A 13,705-nucleotide genomic window follows, 5' to 3' on the forward strand; every position below is an offset into this window, starting at 1 on the left:
CGATGTATACATCAAGAAACCGCTTGAGGGCAATAGTTCGTATTATTCCACATCTCCAAATTTCCTGAATCCCTCTTCGTAGAGTAGCGCGGGAAAAAAGCTTTGGATTATTATTGCTTTGTGTTTTGTATTGTTATTAAAACGTGCATATGAACAAGCACGGTTATGGTCAATGAATGAACCAGTATACCAACGCATATACTTTATATTATTATATAACTGGTATTCATTATTATCTACGATTGATTAATTGATAAAATAATATTTCAATCAACAACCGCATGCACCCCATCCCGCCGCCTCCCCATTTCACCTTCTCCCATTCTCTCTCCTCACCCCACCCCCTCTCCTTTTTAATCAGTTTTAATCTCCCACTTCTATTTTTCTTTTCTGTTCTTTATATAATCCTACTCTCTGTCTGTCTGTCTCTCTCTCTCTCTCTCTTGGGAGGGAATGATAATGATATTACAGCATTTATTAGGCGCCGATTTATCTAGTTTCATATTCAGTGGCGCACTATGTAGTAGCCCGGATGTAGCTCCAGCTGCTAAAGGCGCTTGGTGCATTCAGGAATTAATCCTGCGGTACCCACCTAACCTCGGGTTGAGTGTAGCACATTGTGGATTAATTTCTTGCTGAAGGAAAACAGCGAGTGGCTGGGATTCGAACCCACGTCCTTCTCATTGAAAGACGAGATTCGTAACCACTAGACCACAACGCCCCCCACTGACCAGAATATAAGTAATGTTAAAAAACTTTATAAAATAGATTTTGTGGAAACAGACCTACAAGTATATTCGTAAACGCTCAAACAAAATAATGTGTTCAATATCTTTGAAAATCTGATATTTCAATCGAATCATTGAATCTGCCAAGTTTGCACTTGTACTTGAACATTCTAAATAGTGAATTTCACGAAATTCCATGAAAACAAAATCCACTCCATGCATTTAACGAGCAGCTACATGTAACTATAATAGAGTAACTATGACTTTTTAGGTTCAAAACATAATTATAATAGGCCTATACATGTCGAGGACTCCTAATGCTGCCATTTTAAACAACATTGCAAATTTGACGATATAAATCAAGTCTTTTCAAACTGTCTCATCTCGTAATTGGTTTTGAGACCTTTTTTTCTATTTATTGCTTCCCCTGTCATGCTTGTCCTTTATATTGAACAGAAAATATATCCTCGAAAAGGATATAAACATCCAACTCTGTAGAGATATTAAGTTTATTATATTTTGGTCTGTTTTAATGTTGGTACATTAATTTTGTACTTTTATCAATTATTTATTATTTAGGGCGATATGGCATTGTGAATACGGCCGTGAGGATACTGATTATGATCAAAGTTTAGTTGGTTTATGTTTCTATCAATGGGGACATATTCACAGATTTTCCTTAAATGGGCAATTATTTTCGCCGGATCAAATCCACAGAAAACCCAATTCATGTACAGTCACGTTGTGCTCACGAGTTAGTGACCCGTCCAGAAACATTATAAAGTTCTGCCATGTTTTAATTTACTCACAATTTAAGTGTGAATTCTGGGCCCTGTTGCACAAAGATTTACGTTTGATCCGATCAATCGTAACTCTATGGAAATCCATTAGTGTCATAATTTTTTCTACGAAAAAAATGCACAATGTCCTTTTTATGCAAAGAGAAGCGCAGTGAATTTTCAAGAAAACAATGAATGCATGAATATACATCACAGCTATAAAATATTTTGAACAAACATGCATAATAGATGTTGACGTTGCTGGCCGTCCATAGTTAATAATGATAATATAGGGTATTTATATTGCGCACATATCCACCTTGTTAGGTGCTCAAGGCGCTTAGTTGCGATTGATCGGATCAATCGTAACTCTTTGTACAACAGGGCCCAGGTGATAAAATATTGCATTCAGCAAAAATCGTTTCTCTCGGCTGTAGCGTTGCTGTCTACATTCAACACCCCAGGGGGGAGCGGCGGGGGGTGGGAGTCAAATATATTGCTGTACACACGCATGAACAGAAAAACGCATTCAAAGGGGTGGGGTTTTTCAGTTTTGGACGCGGGCCGCGCGTGCACTCTTATCAAGGGTATCAAAAACATCGACTTTCCAAAAAAAGGTAGTTTTGAAAGACTGGTCAATGGTCAATCGCAGGGTGTATTTTGTGTTGGGGTTCACACAAACTTTTGAGCGCAACTGTACATCATAAATTTTCGTTGAGCAAAATGTCGTGGATTTTAGAAGGAAAGTTCACCGCGACGAAAAAAAATGGTAAAATTAGCACGGGTGAAGGTTTGAGAAAAATCCATGAAAGATTTTTTAAAAAGTTGTTAGAATTTCATTTTTTTAATTGTGACGTCATTAACGAGCAGCTGCCCCACATTATTTTATATGATATAAAATTCACGAATTTAAGTTTTTATGGTTCGTGATGACTTGTTTCTTAGTTTCTTTTTAGGAGCGTGGGTACAATAAAAACCATTTTCAATTTTCTGAGAAAATTATATTTCATTGCTTTTTACTTTACGATAATGTAGGAAGCTGCTCGCATGTGACGTCACAAATCAAATACTTAAAATTCCATTATCTTTTTTTTAATTCCTTGTTGAATTTTTCTCAAACCTTCGCCAATATTTTTCATTATTTTTCTGCTATTTTTACAATAGACTTTTTGTCGGGGAAAATTTCCCCTTCCTGGCGATGAGGTCGCTCTTTATAATGCATCCGACGTTGTATTGATTTTCCCTCATTGTAATGGCATACTGACTGACCATCTCAAAGCAGATTATGTGCGATTCTTTGGCTTCTCCACAACACTCCGTCAATCGCATCATCGTCTAATGATTGGCATTTATATAGCGCTTTATCAATCTACGAATATTCAAACGTGAAACCAGATATGTACGCACTGAGAAAACCAATGATCTTGACTTACCTAAGTGTAAAACCAATAGGTATAAAAATAATTTTATTCCCTGGTGCTTATATAATTTGCAATGGTAATTTATGTTTTGTTACTGATTCTTGTTTTGGTCTGGACTGAGTTAATGGCATTATTATGTGCGTGCAATTTAAGACAGTATTTCTTGATTTTATGTATGACTGTGTATGTGTTTCTCCTTTTAAATGTACAAATAATTATATTTTTCAACTTTAGATATTTTAAGATACTCTTTAATATGATGTGTATTCAATTTTAATATATAAATTATCAATCATTGTAAGATATGAAATTTATAACTGTCCACCATTTTTATTTGTACATAATTGTACATAATCCAACCTTGTATACGGTTGCAATAAAGATTGAATAATTATTTATTCACAATTATTATTACCCGGTCACTGGATTTCAAGCAGCCTTTTAGGCGCAAACTTGCTAAACCAACCACAATGATGTACCCAATTATCACCTAGTCTGCAGGCACAGACCCTCATTGGAACTTTGATCAACAAGTGTGCCTCCACGCAAAGACTAGCACATACAAAACTTGCTGTTCCGCCTTCAGTACACAAGGCATGAGTACTAGGCTGCACATTCAGACCCTTATTTCGAGTGAAGGGTTTGCCCAGCAGACTAATTATCACCTGGGTGAGAGTGGCAAAGTGTGGATTGACGCCTTGCCAAAGGACGCTAAACCATGAACACACGACCCTCTGATTACAAGGCGAGCATCAGAACCGCTACACCACGGCGCTTCACACGGTAAAAAAAATCGTAATTTGCATGGTTAATGATTCCAGCGAAAATTAAGGCTAATAATGAATTGTTATTACGTGTGCATGAAACCAAACTAGAATCACGAACGCTAATCACAATCCCGAATTCAAATTCTACTCTGGAGGTGAATTACAGTTAGTTTCACTCAAATTACCGTCGGTACGAATTTTACGTGTGAAAGGTCCGATGATCCCAAAGCGTTCCAAAGACGATTGCAATCATCATTACGATGATGATTCACATGTAAAAAGGCCTCTAGACATATACATGTTTCATTTTTTTTATTCCAAAAGAAAACAGCTTAAAGTGGTGAGCTGAGACAGGAGCTCGACGGCCGGAAAAGGGTGGAAAATATTTAAATCAAAATAGAGTAAAATTCACAAAGCAAATGATGAAAATTTCATTAAAATCTGATAACAAATAGCAAGCTATTGAATAGTTTTGCAATAATTGTGAAAACAGTTTAATATATGCACGTCGTCATGAATATTCATTAGATGGACTGATGATATGACACCCCCACTTTCCTTTTTCATATGTTACCAGAAATCATAATTTTTTTTCATACATGTGTGAGTGAAATGTATCCCTTGTCATGAAAAAAAGTTGCAGCCATGAATATCTAAATGCACTTATTCAGTTGTTATTCTAACATTTTTGGTTCTTTGAAGGAAAATTTGAATAAACCTAATGCCATATACTAAAATACAAAACAACAAGTGAGGACATGACATCATCAGTTTGCTCATTGAATATCCATGAAGAGATGCCTAGAACTGTTTCACCGGAACAATGCAAAATCTTTAAAACGCCAGGACTTTTGGGCCTTTGTAATGATGATTGCTATATTGTAATCGTGACTGTGAATTATATATAGCGTTCGTGATTCTAATCATGTTCTAGTTTGGTTTCACACGTGCTAAATATTCGTCATTAGCTTTATTTTTCACTGGAATCACCATTCAAATTTTACGAAATTTTTCTACCGGTTTGTTATTCCTTGTCCGATTAAGTTAATATTTCAAATCATAATATTTTCAGCCTGGATTACCCGTTTAACAATATAGCGGCGTACGACGGACTGAAGAGGACAGTAAATGCGTCAGACCCATCAAAATGACTAAGGCGTATATTTTCTTTCCTCTTTTTTTTTTTTGGGGGGGGGCTATTGAACCACATAACCGGACAAAAATTCATAAAGGAATGATTCAATTCACTATTAAAAAAAAATATTCAATTCACTATTAAAAAAAAATATTACTCACATTCATTCCATATTTTTACTATGAATTTGTTATCTTAGTATTCAAATCCGATGGATGGAATCTCTAATTATCATGATTCTTGCACAATAGCGGAAGTGAAAAATCGATAACCTCGAGAAACCTTTTATTTCGATCTGTTTTTTTTCTGCTTCAGATTCACTCAAGCATCATCTACCTGGCAGTACCATTCATCAAACCAATAAAAAAGGACTCACTATCCCTTATCGATCACGTCTATCGATCAAGTTTACAAGCTCGATTGACGATTTATTATCGCTTCTTGATTCTATGTTTTCAACTACACACCGAGATATATGTGGCATAAATTGTGTTTCCTAATGCGATTGATCATTATAAAAAAAAACTTTTAAAAAAGGAAAGAAAGAAAAGAAAAACATTGAGCTTTGTAGTATAAATATGAAATGTCATTGAATACAAGATAGATGGATGTTTTGATAAAGAAACGAAGCGAATCCGCCGATATATATACTCAACGTCCATCGTCTTTATGTAGATCTGTGCTTTCATAGTTGACTTTATGTAGGACACATCAATGAACTCTTTTTATCTCTTATTTGTTTTTCCTTCATAGTTGACTAAATGTTCAAACGCCTACTTAAAGGGATGGTCCGGGCTGAAAATAAGATCTAAGTAAATGAAGTAAAATTCACAATTTCATCAAAATCGGAAAAAATAACGAAGTTGATGAATTTTAAAGTTTATCAATATTTTGTGAAAACAGGTGGGCCGATGATGTCACTTCCCCATTTGGCTTTTTCTTATGTGATTACATGAAATCATAAATGTTTCATTTTTTTCATACATGTGTCTCCATTGTTATGAAATAAGTTGCGGCAATAATTGATGCACTTAATCAGTTGTCAAGCCAATTGGTTTGGTTCTTGGTAGAAAATTACTGAATAAACCTAATTTCATATAATAAAATTTATGCAAAAGAACAAGCAGGGAATATGACACCATCAGCTTACCTAATGAATATTCATGGCGGCATGCTTTAAACTGTTTCACCGGAATAATGCAAATCTTTGAAATTCAATAACTTCGTTATTTGTTATACGATTTTGATCGAATTTTCAGCATTTGCTTTTTTTTAAATTTATTGAGATATAGATATATCCAGCCTGAATCATCCCTTTAAAGTGATTGCGCCTTTTAAGGTCTGAATATAAAACATTTCCAGTCAGTGCTTACGTTCGCATTCGTGGATTGGTGAGATATGTCTGCTCTTCAGGAGTTCATAAACAGTCTTTCAAATATCAATGTTTCTGGTCTTAAATCATCCAAAATATCATAATTTGGTTAGTGAAATACGTATGGTCTTAGGGAATTCCTAAAAAAAGAAGTCTTAGAACGCATATCTTCAAGTCTGAGGGTTTTTTATCAGCTCGCGCTTCGCGCTCTCAGTATTATTTTGATTAATGAGATACGTATCATTATTCATGATTACAATGACAACAAAAAGTGCTTCATGTGTTTAGTTGTAATTCAAAGAAAAATCAACACAATGGTGAGGTTAGGCCTTAAAATTTCCCCATTTGGGTTTAAATATACCAAAATTTCAGCTTGCGCTTCGCGCTCACATTGTTTGTTTAATGAGACAGGTACGTATCATGATTTTTTTAAAAAAATGATTATATATTTCCCTTTTACGGGTCTGAATATAAAAACATTTCAGCTCTTGCTCGCATTATTTGATCAGTGAGATACATATTCATTTGGCACAGCTTAAGATCCTTAAAAAGGTCAGCTGAGCATACCTGGAAAATTAGGGCGCCTCGCGCGCCCTTTGTGCTGGTGCCCCCCCCCATGCCTTATAACCCACTGGCTCCAAACCTGTTTTGTCAATAAGCAATGACTTACTCATCTATGGTCACAATCGTCAAGGATGTGTTTCATACGACATCGTGGAATTTAATGCGAACAGACCTCCTTCAACATTTGCTCTGTAAAGAAAGGAAAAAAAATGACGTCTAGGATAGCATTGTCTAAAAGAAGCGACTGTATCCAAACATTCGACGACCCCGTAAGAGCGGCGTACGATGTCGTCGCAGAAAGTTTCTACCATGAAACTAAAAATCAGAAGGTGAGATCTTGAGATTTCTTTCAATAAATTGTGAATTTTACTTCATTTACTTAGATCTTATTTTCAGCCCGGACCATCCCTTTAAGTAGGCGTTTGAACATTTAGTCAACTATGAAGGAAAAACAAATAAGAGATAAAAAGAGTTCATTGATGTGTCCTACATAAAGTCAACTATGAAAGCACAGATCTACATAAAGACGATGGACGTTGAGTATATATATCGGCGGATTCGCTTCGTTTCTTTATCAAAACATCCATCTATCTTGTATTCAATGACATTTCATATTTATACTACAAAGCTCAATGTTTTTCTTTTCTTTCTTTCCTTTTTTAAAAGTTTTTTTATAATAATATTAAGATAATAGTAATATCCCCCCCTATAAATAATTAGTTTCATGTGCTGTATATCTATATTGGGAGTTCTCAATAATCTTTTATGTCTTTAACATTGTCGTTTTCCTACCCCCCCCCCCCCTTCTTTCTCTCTCTCTCCCGATATCCCGCTCCTCTACCTGTCTACCATATTTTCTTTTATTTAACATAGGCCCCAAAAAATCTAAGCCATTTTGTCATCACCACTTTGCAAAGCACAAGTGAGAGGAAAACATTTCCTCTGCCCCTCTTACACCGCCCCTCCCTATCCAGGGGCTTGGGACCGATATTTTTGTTGGGGGGCTGTTGCACCCACAAATGTAATAACGCCCACAAATGTAATAACGCCCACAAATGTAATAACACTTTACCCACAAATGTAATAACGCCCACAAATGTAATAACACTTTACCCACAAATGTAATAATTTTTGATCGCCCACAAATGTAATAATGACTTTACCCACAAATGTAATAAATTTGAAGGGATTTTTGGCGAATCCGTTCTAAACTAAAATCCTATAGTAATCATATAGCACAAAAGTGCAAAGTCTTTTTTTCAGACCGGGTTAATAAAACATCAAAGTACAAGTCCAAAGTCTTTCTTCCAGACCCGGTTGTTTCAAAAATTATAATATAAATCCAAAGTCTTTTTTCCAGACCCGGTTGTTTAAAAATTGTGATATAAATCCAAAGTCTTTTTTCCAGACCCGGTTGTTTCAAAAATTATAATATAAATCCCAAGTCTTTTTTCCAGACCCGTTTGTTTAAAAAAATATAATAAAAGTCCAAAGTCTTTTTTTCCAGACCCGGTTGTTTAAAAAATTGTGATATAAATCCAAAGTCTTTTTTCCAGACCCGGTTGTTTCAAAAATTATAATATAAACCCAAAGTCTTTTTTCCAGACCCGTTGTTTCAAGAATTTTAATAAGTGCAAAGTCTCTTTCCTGACCCAGTTATTTCAAAATTTATAATATAAGTCCAAACTAAGATACGATAATGATATTCCTGTGGAAAAAATGGGAATCGAGCTTAGTCTTTTCTCCAGACCCAGATAATTAAAACTGGTGGAATAAATGTCTTTGTTGTTGTTTCAACTTATACGGTGTATATTGTGAATATATGCACTAAGAGTAAATTGAGAATCAAGCGTAGTCTTTTCTCCAGACCCGGTTACCTGTTATTTAAACACTATGAATAACAGTTTAAAACAGTATAAAGACCCCATAATCTTATTAATGCTGGATATATAGCGTAGTCTTTCAGCCCGACCATTTTTTCTTAAAAAACGCTAATAATAAGAATTAAAAAAAATCAAAGTTTAAGACCAAACAAACCTTCAACCTAAGAATCTGTTTTAAAAGAGGTTTAGAGTGTTGTCTTTATTCCAGACCTAAAACAGTTACGAAAAAAAAATCTTCAAACATAAGACCTTATATTCTTATTCTCGTGGAATAACACGAGGTTTAAAACGTACTCTTTCCTCCAGACCCGGCTATTAAAAAAAGTAACTGAAAAACTTCGAATCTAAGACCAAATTTCCAAAGTTTCACCCAGTAAAAATATGTCTTTTTTAAAAATAATACTACTACCCCTACAAAACATTGTAATAACGCGTGGGTAAAGCAGACATCCTTTCTCCAGACTTGGTTTCTATTTGAAAAATAAAATAGTTTTTACAAATATTCTAAAACGAATATCCAATAATCTAATTACTGTGGAACAACATGAAGACTGATTATCGAAGATCGACTTTCCTCCAGACATAATTAATTCAGGAATAAAAAAATCAATAAAACTCAACCCCCAACAACGAATCTAAGAACCAACAATCCTCCAAATTAAGACCATGCATGTAGAAAAGCACACGTTTAGAGCGTTGTCTTTATTCCAGACCCGGTGATTTAAAAATGATTTAAGCAATCCTAAAAACAAAAGACTCAAATTCTTATTGTTGTGGAATAATACGAGTATTATGCTTAGTCTTTCGTTTGGACCCGGTTATTTAAAAGATAAAGAAATATTAAAAAAAATTGACAGCTGAGACTAATCTTCAAAATTAAACCCACTTAAAATGCTTGGGCTTAGAGTGTCTTCTTTACCCCTCACCGACGTATATTATAACTTTTGAAACGACCGGGTCTGAAAAAAAGACTTTGGACTTGCATTATAATTTTTGAATTAACCGGGTCTGGAAAAAAGACATTGGACGTATATTATAATTTTGAAACAACCGGATCCGGTAAAAAGACTTTGGACGTATATTATTATTTTTAAAAACCGGGTCTGGAAAAAGACTTGGACTTGTACTGTAATATTTCATTAACCGGGTCTGGAAAAAAGACTTTGAACTTTTGTGCTTTATTAACGCATTACTATAGGATATTAGTTTAGAACGAATTCGCCAAAAATAACTTCAAATTTATTACATTTGTAGGTAAAGTCATTATTACATTTGTGGGTAAAGTGCATTATTACATTTGTGGGTAAAGTGTTATTACATTTGTGGGCGTTATTACATTTGTGGGTAAAGTGTTATTACATTTGTGGGCGATCAAAAATTATTACATTTGTGGGTAAAGTGTTATTACATTTGTGGGCGTTATTACATTTGTGGGTAAAGTGTTATTACATTTGTGGGCGTTATTACATTTGTGGGCGATTATTACATTTGTGGGTGTAACAGGGGCAGACAAGCAGGTTTTCATTGCATTTACTCCAAAATGAAGGTCATCTGCATCAAACTCTTCCCCCCCCCAAAAAAAAAAAATGTGACCATCCCCTATCTGTTAACTAGGCGCCTAATGATACCGGAGCGTTTAAAATCCGGGGGTGTTGCGAGAGCACCCCGCTTCCCAGGGCCATCTGAATCTGAAACATTCTTCATTTCACAGACCCATTGTTTGCTGACAACACGCTGCTAAAAATAAATAATCTATATGTGTTTCACTTAGGCCCATTTATGTATAAATATAACAATTCACGTCCTCGCGTATTTGATTCAATGTTTTCTCAAAATCGTTCATTTCATCATTATCCTACGAGCCAGTCTAACGAGTTTCATTTACCTCTTTTTAGAACAATGTTAGCTAAAGAAAACCTTTATGTATGATGGCCCGAGATCCTGATACTCCTTTCGTGAAGATAATTATCATTAAAAGCCCACCCCTCTGTTCTTTTAAAAAGAAACTCGAAATAATTTTCTGAAATCATACAGGTCATCATTTCCTCAATTTTGAATAATAATCATATTATTAAATTTCCCATTTCATGCCTGCTTAACTTATTTTCTTTTATTATCCGCGCGTTGAAGTCCTGCCCTATTATCTTTCTTTATCTCTTTTCTCTTTTATTTTTATATCCCTCGTGTATATCCATTTTTTTCCTCGTTCTTTGTTTTTGTTCTGGGGCCCGTTGCAGAAAGAGTTGCGTTTAAACGCAAGTAAAAAAAATCGATCGTAAGTCCCAAATGCGCGCTGTTGATTGGTTGAAAATCAATGATTTTTAGAGTTGCGATTGATTGCAACTCTTTCTGCAACGGGCCCCAGCTGTTCTCTATTTTGTCATCTCTGTGTCCGTCTTCATAGGCAATTCTACAATAATTATTTAGAGGGCTCCACGCAATACAAGCACTGCTTTTTAGCGGATCCCTCCATTTTCTCAGAATTTTATTTTGGTCATTTTGCCTCCGAAGAAGATTCTGCTAGGATCGAAAGCTTAGGCCCCTTTTGACTCTAGAATTTTATTTTATAATGTTTGTGATATTATGCTTATATATAATACTTTGTTTTGTATTCCTCATGGAAAAATGTCATATATTTCATGCCTCAATTTATTTACTGTCTGTATAAGTTCATTGTAATTATTTCGACCACTTTTGTTTGTTCTGTTGAAAATGAAATAAAATGAAATTTAAATTGAATTGAAATTGAAGAAAAAGGGATGGGCGCTTAAAAAACCCAAAATTTCCGAGCAAACAGGGGAGGGGGGTATTACCACCTACGTGAAGTGTTTTCTCAATTAACATGAAGTTCCACGAACAAGACAGCTCGTACCCCAAGCCATCCCGCCCTCCCTAGACCCCCCCCCCCCTGATTACCTTCAGCAGGAGAGGCGCGGTTATTTTTATGGGGGTGAAAAAGAAGCAGGGCCAATATGACTTTGATTTATGTTAATCGGAAATTATGGTAAATTCTTAAATAACTCACATGCAGGCAATCTTTTTTTTTAAATCACTTTCTTCTTCCTGCCTTTCCTTCATGAAAATGTACATATGCCCCTCCCCAATAGTGTAACGAACCAAAATCATGAAGGGCAAGACATGGCGTATGGCGTAGAATTTCTAAATAACCCGCGAACAAGCGAGGAGAGCGACCAAAAATGTTCACTTTTTACATAGGCCCACATGTACAAAAATCTACTTTTTGATATAGTTTGACATAATTATTTCGACAATGACATCATATTTAACTCCTTTCCTTTAACTTCTTTTTTTCTGATCTGATTTTTGGGGGGGGGAGGGGTGGGGGCATGGACAAAATCCACACATCTGTAGGCCTATACACGTGTCCCTCCCCAACTACCCCCTGCAACCCTGGCCGTTATTTGACATCCATCATTATCGTGATTGCTATGTTTGCAAGGTAGGATTTTCACAGGATAAAGGTAAAGTACATTCGAACAGTAAAAAAAAACCCACCAGACACGACAATATTTGCATGAGATAAAACGATAAAATTAGCACATGGGTCACTGAAAAGTAGGCCTTATATTACCGTGAAGAATAAAAATTATTAAAAGATTCTTTGAATTGGTTCCCAATCTGAAAAGGTGAAAAGTTGTACCAATAAAGATCCAAAGATTAACTGGATTTGTTTAGAATTTAGCCTATTATATCTAAATTTTTAATTTCATGATGTTAATGATTCTAATAACTTTGAAATAAGTTTATGTTTGAACGGAATTTTCCTGTTCCCTTTATTTCTTTAAGATAAAAAAATAAATAAAATTACAAATCCCATATACAAAAATAGGTAAAATTACGACTGGGAGCTCATATTCAGCTGCAACTAACCCGAACGGTTATCGGTTATAAAGGGGAAAAAATAATTTGACTGAATTCAATGAAATAAAATGAAAAAAAAATGAAATAAAATATAAATAAAATGAAATATGACAAAATAAAATGAAATAAAATTAAATAAAATAAAATTAAATGAAATAAAAAATAAAATAAGATAACATGAAATAAATGAAATGAAATAAAATAAATTAAAAATGAAATGAAATAATATGAAATTTAATGAAATCAAATCAAATGAAACGAAATCAAATCAAATAAAAAGAAAGATAATATGAAATAAAATAAAATGAAATGAAATGAATTAAATGAAATAAGATAAAATCAAATCAAATAAAAATCGATTTAATTGAAATAAATCCGAAATAATGGAATAATGATTGAATAAATTGAGGTAAAGTGAACAATCAAACACAACTATTTCAAGAAAAGTAATAAAATAATTGCTTTTGCCTTTTTGTACACTCCCTTTACGATATTTTTGTTTGTTTACTTTAATACATTACCTATTTGATGATGAACGATACAAAAGCAGCGTGCATTAATAAAACGAAAGGAAATCAACCGAGTAGACCCTGGGAATGACAGGCGTTGCCACAGGGCGGGGGAGGGGGTGGAGTGACTTCTCATTATTCAAGGAATAAAAAGGGAGTGGGGTGATGAAGACCGAAGAGCATCCCTCTTTTTATTTCATTTTATTTACTGCGCCATGAGCATCTTTTCATTACGGATACCGGCTCGATGCAAATGTCCAATCAATGGCGAATCATTTAGGCTTGGCTATATTTTAGACAGAAGACTTTAAAGGTCAAGTCCACCACAGAAAACAGTTGATTTAAATGAATAGAGAAAATCAAACATGAATAATGCTGAAAACTTCATCAAAGTCGGATGTAAAATAAAAAAAAATTATGAAATTTTAAAGTTTTGCTTATTTTTCACAAAAAGGTTCTATGCTCATCTCAGTGATATGCAAATGGGAGAGTTGATGGTGGCACTCACTCACGTACTATTTATTTTGTTTTTTATTGTTCGAATTATAAAATATTTCAATTTTCATGAATTTTACAATTAGGACCTCCTTGCCTGAACCACAGAATGTTGAAATAATGGAATTCCACGTGTTCAGGGAAGAATGAATTACGTCAAACCCCCGTTT

The 13,705-nt window shown here is 34.6% G+C and overlaps 1 protein-coding gene across 1 annotated transcript in view; it reads left to right on the top strand.

Annotated features, from left to right (window-relative positions):
* The first annotated feature begins 6,922 nt into the window (after positions 1-6,922).
* The window catches only part of LOC121421551 (1-aminocyclopropane-1-carboxylate synthase-like protein 1), a 41,122-nt gene continuing 34,339 nt past the window's right edge, over positions 6,923-13,705 (top strand). Inside the window, exon 1 of the mRNA XM_041616295.1 lies at positions 6,923-7,095. Coding sequence (XP_041472229.1) covers positions 6,976-7,095 — 120 coding nt within the window. The 5' untranslated portion in view covers positions 6,923-6,975. The remainder of the gene's footprint in view (positions 7,096-13,705) is intronic.

This window comes from Lytechinus variegatus, chromosome 9 (assembly GCF_018143015.1).
Source record: "Lytechinus variegatus isolate NC3 chromosome 9, Lvar_3.0, whole genome shotgun sequence".
Taxonomy (NCBI): domain Eukaryota; kingdom Metazoa; phylum Echinodermata; class Echinoidea; order Temnopleuroida; family Toxopneustidae; genus Lytechinus; species Lytechinus variegatus.